A 14,136-nucleotide genomic window follows, 5' to 3' on the forward strand; every position below is an offset into this window, starting at 1 on the left:
TAGGACCTCAGTGAATTGTGGTGTACCAAAAAAACTCACCTCAGTACCCAGAACCCCTATCCGACTAACATCCGTGTCTCATTCGTTCTCCGTATCATCTCGAAGCTACCAATGATTAGACAACCCAGAACAAGCGACTTAGAGTACTCTCAGGAATGGTGGGAATCAGAAACACCTTTTCGTTATTATTCTCATATCAGTCAACAAGAATAATCAGAGACACGGTAAAGTTTAAAATGTTTATTTTTAACTACGTGCTCTACGGTGCAGTATTTTGGCTAACATAAGCAGACAAATGATTAAAAACAAAACCATCAGCATTGTTCAAATACCATAGAAAATGAAGGAAGAAATCATATTACAAATGATAGTTGAAAACAACCACCCTCCCTTTGTTAGTAAGCTAGTTTTATGAAACTAACATACCGTAAATATCAGCTTAGGTGAATCACATCACAGGATCAGCTCTGCTCTGTGTCTGGAAAAGGTTTTCTCCAAGTGTCTGAATCAAGCATGCAAATGCAATATTAAAGGCACCCGAGTTTCAGATATTTGCAGCTGTGTGCGTGTTATGGCTAGAGCGTGGGCCGATCAACCTGAATTCAAAAGCATACATTGTTATTTAACCTTGACGGCTTCTGCACACAGTGTTCAGACTAAGGTCGCGGTGCACGTTTAGGGATGTGAACAACAGACCGTTCTCGTGTGAAGAAAAAGCAAGCAAGCAGTTTTTCTTGTAATAACAGCTACCTGCAGTGTCGTGTGCAAAAGCCGCAAAGGAGCAAGATGGAGTTTGACATCTAAAGCGCTTATGCTAGCATAGCAATGTGTGCACATAGAACCCAGTCTCCACTACAGGTTTCTATGGAAACAAATGGTACTTTTTTTTAACCCTAAATATACTTCCCACCAGGTGCAATGCCCATTGGGCTGAAAGATCTTCAGACACCAGACACGTTTCTGAACGCAGCCTTCTGCAGCTTCCAGGATTCGTACAATTTTTTCACTGATCTGTGCTGTGATGGAGATGGGGTCTCAATGTCAGCCTCATACAAAGTATTTTGCAGTTCATCCTCAAGTTGAAGTGCCTTAATGAAAAATATGCGAACTGTGATTGTGAGTGCAATGAGGGCAGGGGCAGTGGCCCACTCAAATGAAAACAATATTCTGTGACAATTTTGTTGGCCTTGCACATTCAGGTAACTGTATATAAAACACACACCTTAAATGAAAACAAGTGCAAGTTATGGTAATTGCTGTGAATACATTCTTTGGTGTTATGAAAGCTGAGTTGGCTAATCTGATCTCTGCAGATGTCTTTGTAACCAGAGTGTCACGGAACTGAATCCTTGATGGTGCACTGGTGAATAGTGATGTTTATTTATAGTGCTACAAGGTCCCAGCCTGCAATTAAAAGCACTGTGGATATGCAAGTCGTTATTTTACAAATTGTATTCCACACAATCTAAGATAAGCTGACACAAAATGTACAAAGAGATGTAGTGTTTAAAGTAAAACGAGTATTAAAAAATATATTTCGTGTAATAAGCAATCTGACTGTGCCTGTTGAAAACCTTTTTTAAACAAAAATAAGTTTCCATTCGAAGGATATACTCCAAAACTCAGCTGATAACTCCCTTACAGCACATCTCAGAAAGAACAAATCTTTTTCACCATTAAGCCTCAAATAACTCCATCAATTAAAGCCATATATTGGTTCCTAAGCAGCATATAGATTTGCAGATTAACCAATTGTACTCATTTACAATCCTTTCGGATAGCAGCCACCCTGGTGAGAAAGGCTTGTTTTTTTTTGCACAGTCTGCCTCTCCCTTGGCTTCACAAAACAGGAGACTTCCCTCCCTTCCCTATCTTCAAAAGACACCTGAAGGTCAGCATTATCTATTTTGGAAGGGATGCATGGGAACTGTTTTTGTAAAAGTTTAAACGTTTAGGAACATCGCTGGCAAAAGCTCTCGTCCGTTTCAGTCACTTAGGACATCAAAAAGCCATTTACAGTTGGATAAGGCTCTGTTTTTCACAGTTTCTTGTGCCTTATGGTGTTCCGCTGTCTCTGCCCAGTCAGCCCACTTGCAAGGTGCCCATAGAAGACATGGTCCCTAATTAGGAACGGTGCAAAGCTGAATTTCCAAGTGGAAACCTATGAGATCAGGAAAAAAGAACATGATTTTACTGACTGGGAAATCTAGCAGGTGTGAGAATGTCTGCATTGAAGCTCGGACCCCTTCCATGGTTCCTGACCTAATGTCAGACAAGCCATGGGGGGACCATTATATGTTTTCCCCTGCCAGCATTCCATACTTCTTCCTACACTCTCTTCAAAACCTCCCTGCACTCCGGCCTTACAACAGAGCAGGTGTTAAATATGTGTTTCAAACCCCACGGAAAATGGAATGCCATGCAGAGTATCTCTTCGTAAATCTGTGTCCGCCCAGTAATTCTCCATTCTGTGGAGTTTAACTGGTAATTGCACAGTACTGGTGAATTGTAACCACAAAATACTAGCAATTACTGGTGTGGAGTTTGCAGCCCACCAGCACTGTGCGGTACAGAAAACAATAGGTCCTAGACAAAACTAATGAATATTACACTAGATGTAGACAATTTATCTGTAGAGAATGATTGAATCCTGTAATATAAAACACAGAGAGAAAACACATGGCCAAAACGCATTCCTTGTTAATGAGAACAGTACCCTCAGAAAAGGTTATGCTGGGGGTCGCCTAACTAGTTAGCATGGAGGAGTCTCGTTTGTTATCGGAATTAACCAGACAAATCGCTCCACCAACTAAGAACGGCCACCACCACCCACAGAATCGAGAAAGAGCTACTGTGCAATTTTTAATTGGGCCATAGTGTGCACTTAAAGTGATGTGGATGAATCAACTATGATTGAAGGTCCCCACATGTACAAATACGCAGCAGGGGTACTTCACCACACTTTGACTTCAACAATCAACAGAGAATGCATGGTTACATCAGAATGTAATAGAGAAAGGCAGTTTTAATATATTATATTGTTACTTGTGTAGCACTTTCCAAACCCCTCAGAGGCCCAAAGCACAGTTATGGCAGAAACACTGCTTTGTTTTAATTTCTAAATGCTTTGAACCTATTTATAGCACCAGGCACGATTTATACAGAAACATACAACAACAAAAAATATTTAGGTTTTAGCAATGGTTCCAATTCATGTCGCAGCCCACCAAAGGCAGACTGCTTTTTTGAGCCCAGGTAATTGTTACCTCAAGCAAAGTATATTGTGGGTGCTGTAGGGCCTCTTGTAGTGTTAAGTCTATATGGTTTTTTTCCTTCCACAGAAGCTGTTGTGGGGGTAGATTTGGCGCACTCTTGGGCCTTGTAAATGCCTGGATTCCTCAGTTTGCATCTTCCAATCGTAGCTCCTTCTATCTCTGTGCACATTCTTAGCCTGACAGTTTCAGTCATATCCACACACAAACCCTTCAAGCACAGGCCAGACTGCACTCACGCCCTTCTGTCCATCAGTTCAAATTGAATGCTTAAGCAACCTGTCTCTTAGTCATCACGTTAAGCAGAGGCATGGCAACAAAAATGTGTTAAGAGCATAGACATCAACACACTCCCCATACAGGCTGCATGATTGACAAACACGCATGTTTCATCTATGGCACTCCATGGAGCAGCATGCTATCCCACTACAAGTGCGCTTTGGTGCTTCGTTAAGATTATGAAGTACTATATAAATAGAATTGCAATGCAACGCAACATACTCAATCCCTACAGCGCGGCAAGGTCATAATAATGGCAATAAAGAGCTAAGCAGATCTCGGTTGACATATCCAATGCCTACTTTCAATAAACTTACAAGTTTTACTTAAACCCTTACTTAGAGGTATATTTTAAATTGTGATCCATGTGCAAAAGAATGTTTGCACACAAATTGGAATTCTGAGTTGCACGCCAATTACCACAATCTGCAGTTTTCCCCATACAGATTAAACCGGAAAAAGCCCTGGGAAATCTATGAGGTTAAAATGCTAAGGCATAAATGCAAAATATGCAGTAGTCACTGTGGTAAAAAACAATTCCACATGTTAGGCTTCATTCGGAGGTGGTGAACTTCAGAGAAGTTAATTACGTCGCCCATTAAATACCCCATGCTAGCTAGCGTAGCAGCAATTACCAAACTTGGAACCATGGCTTTAGTCTCCAAATAGGTTTCTGTGCTCCTATTATGAGGATACCCAGACATAGCTTACAATTTATCAATTTCAGTTTGGAGTCACCAAACTTGCCCATTTTTCTACCTGCTGTAACCTCATAGCCTTTAATAAATCCCAACTTAATGCTTTGCCCTGGCAAAAATATTAAGTATGATAAAAAGAGGAGTGAGGAGTAGGAGTGTGTGTGTAAGGGGGAAAAGTGCCTTGACCTATCTATTTGGATTCTTTTCTGCAATTTACATATTTGTCTTTGCTCTTGCATTATGATAACATCTTAGAAGACAGCTCAATAGATAACCAAGGTCATGCATAGAGATTAAAGATACACAAAGACTGCCAGATTTGGCTAATATATCAAATTCCAGGCCTACTATAAACAGGTAGACTGTGGTAAGAGGAAGATTTTTAACCTTTGGATAGTCAGTAGTCAGGGGGTGTGGGTAAATCCCGGGGCTCTGCCACTCATGTTGAGGACTGTCTGCCATATTTAAAGATCCCCACCTGCCTGGTCTGTATTTCTGTGCTGTAAGGGCAGCTGTGGTGGCAGCACCTCCTTCAGAGCACCGCATGTTTGCTGAGCAGGCACCATTTTAGAGCATTCACCCAGCAAACATCTTTGTATAGAGAAAACAAACTCTCAAAGTGAAGGTTTGTTTTCTCAATACAAAACTCTAAGGGCCTGACACACAGGTAGCTTTCTCCTCCATTAGGGAAACATTGTACATTTTCACTGCTTGTATCTGCCATTCTTCGGGCAGGGAATATTAGTGAAGGCGACCTCACCCTCCATAGGTTTGGATAACCATAATTGTTACTGGACAGCCCTTGGCAGATGGATCATAAGGACAAAGTTTACACCAGCAGAGCTCGTGGAGGCTCCACCAGAGTAACATGGATGGCCCTTTTGCCATCTCTAAAAAGAGTGAGAGTTTGGCAGGACGGAAGCACTGTAGATTTATGGTGGTGGTGCTCCTGCCCTGCCAAATTCTTTGTTCCTGATGGTGCCAGCGCGCGTTATAATAAAACACCAAAAATAATGTGATAAACAGCAAAGCATCGTTCTTTAGAGAGTAGGACAGGCTGCAATTCTATTTCTCAGGCCTCCAACTCCCTGATGGCTCTTTTCAAAGCAGTCTCCAATTTCACTAATCTGCCCTCTGACAAAATGATTGCTTTCCCTCGCTAGTTGTTTGTGACGATTTGGCCAGTTTTTTCTGTGAGAAGATCAAGGCCATTCATGATTGTATCGCCCAGCTTCTGGTTTCATCCTGTCACCTGCAGCATGCATACAAGCCTTAACCCTTTTTTGCACTCCTCTCACAGCTCTCCAAATGATTAAGGAAGAGGTTTTCTCATCACTTCCCTCTGTGAAGTTGGGTTCTCAGATGACATATTGGAACTTATGGCAGAAGCAAACTGTAGGATCAATTTTCCTTTGCCAGCAATCACTACAATTGGTAGAAGTGCTGGCTCACTGGCTATTTAGCCACCTTGAAGAGCTCAAGTTACTAGATGCAGCCAGATGAGTTTAAATACTGTCTTAGATATTGAGTGTGTTTTGAGTGTTTTGAATAATATCAGACAAGATTACAATAAAGACATTTCTACCCGCCTCATCCTGCTGTTGCAGCGGTGTGATATTGCTACGTCCTAATAAGTAGCTTAAAAAAACATTTTTTTCCCATGGCACTTGAAAGCTTGTGTTGTTAATTCTACCAGAATGTCTTGATCCATCTAAGTCAATGCTTGCTGTGTTTGTCTTCCTGAGTCAGCTATTTACAAGCTTCATGGTCTTCAGAACATGGTAGTGTGATGTGTCATGAAATTCACAAAATGTAACAAGCTTTCCAAAGCTTGCTGTAAGCTGCACTGGTTGCCAGTGTCTATTTGCCCACCGAACCCTATGCTACTTAGGTGTTCTTTTCCTAAGCTAAGTGATCCCTTCATTTTGGCTCTTCCCTCCTGCTATCAGTCCCTTGAAAGACTTACTGGGGGTGGGGGGGGGGGGGGGTGGAATAGAGGAGGATGTTCCTGCTCTTGTTTTTTGCTTCCTGTCTTTGGAAGGCACCAGTTTGTCCTGCACAAAGTCAAGTAGCATTCTACTTTTAGAAAGGCTCTTAAAAGTCATCTGTTTCATTAATTACATTCATATTATTTCTGATGTTGTAAGTCAGCTCAGCGGCAAGATGCCTAAGGTGTTTTTTTGCACCTTATTAGTAACATCGTAACTCTTACCTTCAATGCATACGTTTTTAGTATGTTCAGTGGCTGCGCTGAGACATTACACACACACCCCCGGTGGCAATTTTAGCAGAAATGATGGGTTCTGGCTCTAGTCCTTTGGTGATAGAGCATTGTCACTTGAGGGACAGCTCAGGTGTCTGGTGCCTAACCTATGGGTAGACTGAGAGGTTGCTCAGCTATGTGAAGCTGGAATATATCATTTATGTATAACCAGAGGCATACCTCTGCTGCCTAAAGCAAACACATCAATCAGTTTCTTATAGTGCATTGTAAGACAGATATAGTATGTGCTTTAAAGTACAGCTTGTGTTTCTTTTTCTTTTGCAATGGTGTCTACCCAGAGGCAGTACAACAGCCCTCACCTTTTGTGGACAATGCTTTGGTGTGTCCTGCCTCTTCAAATTAGTGTAGTGTGTAGTTTCACAAAATGCTTGTAAAACCTTATTCTGGTGTTAAACAAAGCCTGGATCTGTCACAATGCAGCATAAAATCGATTTCATTTATATTAGTTTGCCAATATAAAATCATCACACAAAGAAAACACTACTTTGTGCCACTTGTTCCAGTGTTACAATGACAAATTGATAAGAATGTTGTCTGCCTAGTGACACTCGTGTGCCCATTTCAAGGTTGCCCCTTTCTCTACCCTTGCCTGGCTAAATACTATAGGTAGTTTATATATTTAGGAACAACCACTATAGAGAATATGGCCACTCTTCTCAAAGGAATTTCGGAGAAATTCATAACAAATATTGCCTTTTATATTACACATTGCCGCTTTAGGATTTAAAAACATATATGATATATTAGTGGATTTTTCACATTATGCCCGGGCCTTTAGAAAGGAATTGAAAGTATGTTTGTTTTTATTAGGTTGTTGTTATTATAACATATGCCATTAAAAGGCACATTTATTTTTTGTGTATTTTATTGTATTACAGCTTTTACATATGGCTCACTATCCCTTTGTGGGGTGCTGATACGCTTGCCACATGGGTAGCATGCTATACCGTGTAGGGTGTGTGGTTGGAAGGGCATTTAGTTCCTTTTAATCCTATGGGGGAAGTGTTTCCATGTCGTGCATGATGACCACTGAGGCGCAGTCGTGCAGTGTGGTGAATGATGAAGCGTGAGAGTCAAACGCACAGTTTTATGGTTTTCAGTATGCAGGTAGCTTTGAACAGCTCTCAGCGCTCTCTTTAGGGTATTTCATATGATGTAGTCTGCTTAGATGGGTACTGCACTACGTTGTCCAACCTGAGATTTTATGGATAGGTGTAGTCCTGAGCTGGCATGGTTGGAGGGAAACAGAATTGGAGAGATCTGTTGGGAAGGGCATTGTTATTATCCCATATCTGAGTGTCATTGTGAGATTCAAATAAGCAGTCCGAGTGTATAGATATTTGTGACCAGCAGTGGTGGACTGTATTAAAGTCCTCCAAATTGTCCCCCAGTATGTGACCGATCTCTTTAGGTATTCCATGCATGTTCATTTGGCAATGTCTGTTTTTTTGGCTGGACCATGCTGGTGATGGTCAATCCTCGTATCAGATATCTCCTATGTGAATGTAAGAGGTATATGTTACAATTTGCTGCTGGATGCTGTGTATTCTTGTCTTTGTATTATTGTGGCCATTACTAATATATATACAGAAGTAGTTAACTATATATGCCACAGCAAACCATAGGTCAGCCCTTCTTTGATTACCTTCATATTGAAGGACTCTGCTTGTTGGATTGTTTCCAATTTATAGGTTGTTAGCTGAGGATTGCACTTGAGGGAGCAAGCGTTTTATGTACCATGTTGCCGAGATGTTGGGTGATCCAGTTATCTAGGAAATACCTATGTTTTCAACTGTCTTCGGAAGTGTATATGCCCCTGGGTGGTTCTAATGCTGACTGGTAGTGAGTTCCAGAGTTTAGCACCTAGTACTGAGAAAGCGGTGCCTCCTAGTGATTTCTTATGGTATGATGATAGCAGAGCAGTGTTCTTTTTGGTTTGTATTGCTTTAATTTAACTTGTAGGTATAGCAGTCCTTTCCCTTGGAATACTGTGTGGACAATGCAGAGTGCCTTGACCATTGCCCTTCTATCATAGTGGAGTGATTGCAAGACTGGAGTCATGTATTATCATTTGGTAACGGGGTAGAAGAAGCCATGCAGCAGCATTTTGGATGAGTTGTACATTGTGTATGATAAATGTGGGTGTGCCAAGGTAAAGGCTGTTGGCATAATCAAGCATAAAGATTACGAGTGAATGGATGGCTTGCAGTTTGTTGTTTTGCAAGGTATGGGAAGATGGAACCTGGTGTTTTCGTTGTGTAAAGGCACCTTTTTGTGACGTTGTGAACATGCGGTATCAAGGATGTATCTGAATACATGGTTCCTCCTAGGTTTCTACATTCTCATGATGTTGGAGGGGCTTCAAGTTCCTTAGGTCAGATGGCAGTAGGCCAGTAGTTTTTGCAATGGTCTACAGGTTATATTCTCTATCTTTGACAAATTGAACTATTCATCATTCATCTGTTCAAGTATTGAGTTATTCATCATTCATGTGTTTATGGCATACAGGCAGTCGTCAGGTTTTGAATTGTAGAGGTCTTCTGAGCTATCCAATGATTTAGGTATCTTCTGCATTGTTGTAACAGGTGAGGTTGAATGATTTATTCTGATTTGGTAAAGGAGTTTAAGTAGATGTTGAATAATAGAGGGGATATGAGGGCCCTCTGAGGAATGCCAGGATTGTGTGTGAGGATGTGATGTGAAAAATGGCAGGTAAACTAAACTTTGTCTGTCTGTGATACAAGAAGCAATTCATTTTAGAGCATGTTCACGGATTCCAAAATCATGGAGTCTTTGTAGGTGCATTTGTTGGTCAGAAGTGTCAAATGCAGCTGATAAATGCAGAAGCATGAAGCCAGCTAACCTGTTCTTGTTTTACTGTGAGTTTTAGATAATCCAAGAGGGGTATGATGGCTGTGTCTCTGCCTGGTCTGAAGTCAGAGGTCTAACATGAAGTCTTTAGGTTCTGCAAAGTTAGAGTGATGAGTAAACATTGCTGTCTCAACAACGTTTTCTAAGAAGGGTGCATTTGACATAGGCCTGCTGTTTGACAAGTTGGATGGGTCAAGATTTTCGTTTTTGAGGAGAGGTCTAATGTAGGAGGTTTACAGCTTGGGTGGGAATAAACCTAACTTCAAGGACCTGTGGAGTTTTCCCTGCATGGGTCAAGCGAAGCATATATTACAAAATATTTTGGGTGGTCCTGATGGTCTGGCTTTAATGATAATATCAAGGAAATCTTTTGGGACAGGGAAGGGAAAGTATGCATTGATGGATGGTTAGTGTTGTCTCTTTCTATGGTGAGTAGGTCATGTGTTGTTGTGGTGCCATCCACTTTCTTCTTAAGGTAATGTTTTTAGATCAATTCATTGGAAATTTTGTCACAGAGGTCTTGTGTCCCTGTTTTTTCTGTATTTTGGTACTCTGGATAGCAGAATTCTGTTAGAATTTTATGGAGTTCTTTAAAAGGGCAGTCTGCTTCAGTTATGTATGTGGAGTAGCAGTGTCTTTTTGTGGTCCAGATGGCTCATCTGTAGGCTCTGTTATAATGGCGTTGTGTACTTTTCCCTGTTCCATCTCTTGATTTTCTTCATTTACTTTGTAGTATATTGTTTTGTGTTTTCATTCGTTTGATGTTGTCTTTAACCCAGTTCCATGCCCGATCACCAGATAGCAATTGGTGTAGTCTAGGCCAGGGATTTTTGTTGCTGTTAGGTTGATGTAATCAAATATATACCTTTACATCGCATGCCTTTACAACGCGATCGTTACAATGACTGCGTTGTTACAACGCAAACTATTACATTGCAAGTCGTTTCAACGACTTGCTGTAGGGGGCGCGCTGGATTTAGGAATAGTATAATTTACTATTCCTACTCCAGTTTGTGCAACAGCAAGGAAGGTGTTGGATTGTAAATCCAACACCAGTGCGCCCCCTCCAGAAAGTCGTTGAAACGACTTGTGATGTAATGGCTCGCGTTGTAAAAGCATGCGATGTAACGCATGCAATGTCATGGCCGTTTCCCATGTGATCTCATGTAATTTCTATATTTACAAACACAAGAGCGACCCATATGTCCCTATGAACTGGGTGTTTTGCAGTAAGCAATAACAGTGTCCACAAGGAACTTATTTCAATTAACACCTTTTCAATAAAGAGTACAAATCTCATAGCCGATTCAATCAGAAAAAACACAGAGACAAAGACAGGGAGAAAATTGTTACAAATCAATTGAAAAATTGCTTCAGTAACCTGGAAAATTATTTACTTCAGCCGAAGTAAATATGATTTATTTCATGAATAACAATTTACCCACAGAAACAATTTGGTCACAGATTTTTTGATGCTACAGGCACAGTTCTAGAAAGTGAAAAAGTGAACCCAGTGAAGTAATTATACCCTTTAAGGTGAAAAATATGTGAATAAAGATTCAAGGAAAGGTCTTAAAAACAATGAGAGGCATTCAACAATAACATGAATCTTTCTTGCTCTCTCTTGGTTTGTGTCAACGACGTTTCAACCCACATTGGGTAAGGGGTCTCTTCAGGACAATTATCTGGGGACTTGAAATGAGAATTTATAAGTGCCAGTAGTTTATTGGGACCATCCGTAAAAATTATTATACGGATACAGGTTACTAGTTCGCTTACCCAATGTTAGTCTCGTATCTCCACAGTTTTCTACGTTGAAACCACTGATCGAAACAGGGTATGGGAGGGACTTAATCAATTCAATCCAGCCTAGTTTAAATAGATAATATAGACAGCCTTATCAATATAATTGGACATTATCTTGAGACTTAATTTATTGCACATCAAGAGACAAAAACAATTCAATCCAGCCTAAATAAGAGGATGATCTAGATAACCAACCAAATTTAAGAATTTTAATCCAGTTAAGCTACAATCTATGGCCATTGGAAACTCTCTCAGTTGAACCATATACCATCATTTTTACCACCGTTTTTATTTAATAACTAACTGGTATAGGTTATTTAACTCCTCAAGCTAATGATAAAAAAGTAACGATAATAATAGAGTCACAAACGGAGCAATTAGGCAACACTCACATACGTAGTCAGTCTCTTTCACTTGTCCCTGATATATATTGGCAGCAAAGGTGATTTTTAGCTGAAAGAAACTAGGGGAATTATTAGACAATGCCTAATAACGCTTGGAGGTTGCGTAACTCTTGGTCTCAACCCAGGGCTTGATATAACTTACTTAATTTTGAATATCTTGGAACGACAAATTAAGCGTCTCCATTCCACAGGCTGCAATGCCGAATAGACAGCGGAACTAGTAAAAATAGAAATACGGACCATTCCCCGCATGCGTAATCGAAGTGGCACCGAGTGTTAACTCGCGGCCATCTTAAGGTACCAAGATCTCCATTATTATTACTAATTAATAAATAGAGCGCGTGATCATCTCAAGGTTGATGGTATCTTGTTGTATCTAATTAAAAGTGAGCTTACTTACTCAATTAAGAATATCTTGAAACGACGATTTAAACGTCAAGGGAATACTACGCTCTCTATACCAAAGTTGTAATGTCGGACCGGAAGACAATAATCCACAATGTCCACACATGTGCAATCGGATTGGCATCGAGTATTAGCTCGCGGCCATCTTTGAGTGTCAGGAACTATATTGTTGATACTCTTTAATACATGCACAGGGCAAGTGACCCTCTTAGGATGAATGATGTCTCATTGAAACAGAAAATTAATGAGGGAATATGTTAAGTTCACAGTCTCTATATAAGGAACTAAACCCCTTATTGGGAGCAAAAATAAGGAGGTGCGAACAAGAGATGAAGGCAGAATAAAGAGAGTCCAGTTAATTGAACAATTAGCAATACTGAGTGTAAGGTAGAAACTGTTCTCCACACATACTCAAAAGAGGAACTAATAACGATTCAATTGCGGCCATCCTAGAATAACACGAATTACATTACTGTTATTCAATTTTCATACAAAAAGGATATATTATGACCTTATTGAGCTAGTCTCTCACATTAGAAGTAATTTTTTACAACATCACATTCAGTATTTACAACAGTCATTTAAGTTTTGATATATTGCATTTATACCAAATTATTATTCTATTTAGTTAAGCACTTGCAACAACAAAAAACATAACATAAAATCCCTTTTCAGTACAGACCAAATGGCGAATATATACCATAATAGATTGAATTACAGATGGTATATCAAAAATCATCGTTGATTACAGTATCTATCCTTAGAGGGAAGGGGAATATTCAATTGAGCAGGGCCCTACTCAAAAAATATGTATATATATACCCTTTCAATAGAGGCTGATGAATCTTCGCCATTCTTCTAAACTATTCAACCCTCTACTTGTCGATAGACATTTATCAATCCATTTGCACTCTAGGGTTTGTAATAGTAGAGAAATGTCACCTCCTCTAGTAGGTAACTTTGCTTTTTCAATCACCTGCCACCTGATGTCATCTGGTGAATGTGCTTTCTCTTTATAATGCTCTACCAGAGGAGCATTTTCTGTCAGACACCGTATCCTACTCCGATGTTGGCAAATTTGGACTTTTACTGGCTGGGTAGTTTGCCCAATATAGATCAATCCACATGGACACCAGATACAGTATATAACATTAGAAGTTGAACAGTTAGAAAAATCCCGTAACGTATGGTTTATATTTTCATGGGAAAAGGACTTTGTTTCCATAGTGAATTTACATGCAACACAGCTTCCACATTTAAAATGACCAATTACTGGTGGTAAGGATATATGGAGTGTATGTTCTATTGTTCTTTAACTTCAAAATGTCTGCAAGAACTCCGTTTTAAAATGCCAAAATTTCTGAAGGCATCATATTATTCGAAGGAAAAAATACAGATTTAGGTCTCAGACATGATTTAGTTGAATCAGGACCAAGTGTTTCCCTATTACTAAAGAATACCTTGAGTCTCAATGTCCTGAAAAATTTATGTAGTTCAGTTTGTAATTTGAAGAAATCAGTAGATTCAGTCAAGACATAGGATAAACCTTTGTTGAGCAATGATAATTCATTGATACTCAATTGATGGGCTGATAAATTGAAGACAGGAATCATATTGTCTGTGTTCTGATTCGTGGGGGTAATCAACTGATCACACATTAGATCTTGAACATGTGTTATTGCTTGTTCTTGTCTTGATATATTTTCTACTGACCCTGGGGACCCCATGTGTAATATTGGCGTCGCGTTTGCCTTTCTCCTGCAAACTGGTGCCAATTCCTCCTCGGATTTCGATTGTTCCCCCTGCCCCTCGGTACCTGACCTAAAAAAGGTTGTTGTTGAAGGGGGGATTGTGGTTGATTTCTTTGTAAACCACTAGGGCCCTCACCCCCGTCATCCGAGGATATTGATCCTGCAGAGGAATCTGAAAAGCCAATTAGGTTATTTTTATATCTGCCCCATGTAACACTTTTCTTATATTGTTGTGGTTGTGTGTAGTATTCGTCCTGTAAATAAGGAAAAGCTTTTTCCCTACTGTAAGCAGTGATGTCCCTCTGTACTTTATCTGCCTTCTTTTTTAAGTCAAAGCAATTAAAATCATAGATGGTTTTATTCAAC

General features: G+C 39.9%; 1 protein-coding gene across 1 annotated transcript in view; it reads right to left on the reverse strand.

Annotated features, from left to right (window-relative positions):
- Window positions 1-225: 225 nt before the first annotated feature.
- The window catches only part of LOC146871857 (uncharacterized), a 200,512-nt gene continuing 186,601 nt past the window's right edge, over window positions 226-14,136 (reverse strand). Inside the window, exons 6-7 of the mRNA XM_085649127.1 lie at window positions 11,184-11,273; window positions 226-2,161 (exon numbers count right to left, since the gene is read on the reverse strand). Of these exons, the coding sequence (XP_085505253.1) occupies window positions 2,121-2,161; window positions 11,184-11,273 (131 nt within the window). The 3' untranslated portion in view covers window positions 226-2,120. The remainder of the gene's footprint in view (window positions 2,162-11,183; window positions 11,274-14,136) is intronic.

Source organism: Triturus cristatus, chromosome 1_1, assembly GCF_964204655.1.
Source record: "Triturus cristatus chromosome 1_1, aTriCri1.1, whole genome shotgun sequence".
NCBI classification, from domain to species: domain Eukaryota; kingdom Metazoa; phylum Chordata; class Amphibia; order Caudata; family Salamandridae; genus Triturus; species Triturus cristatus.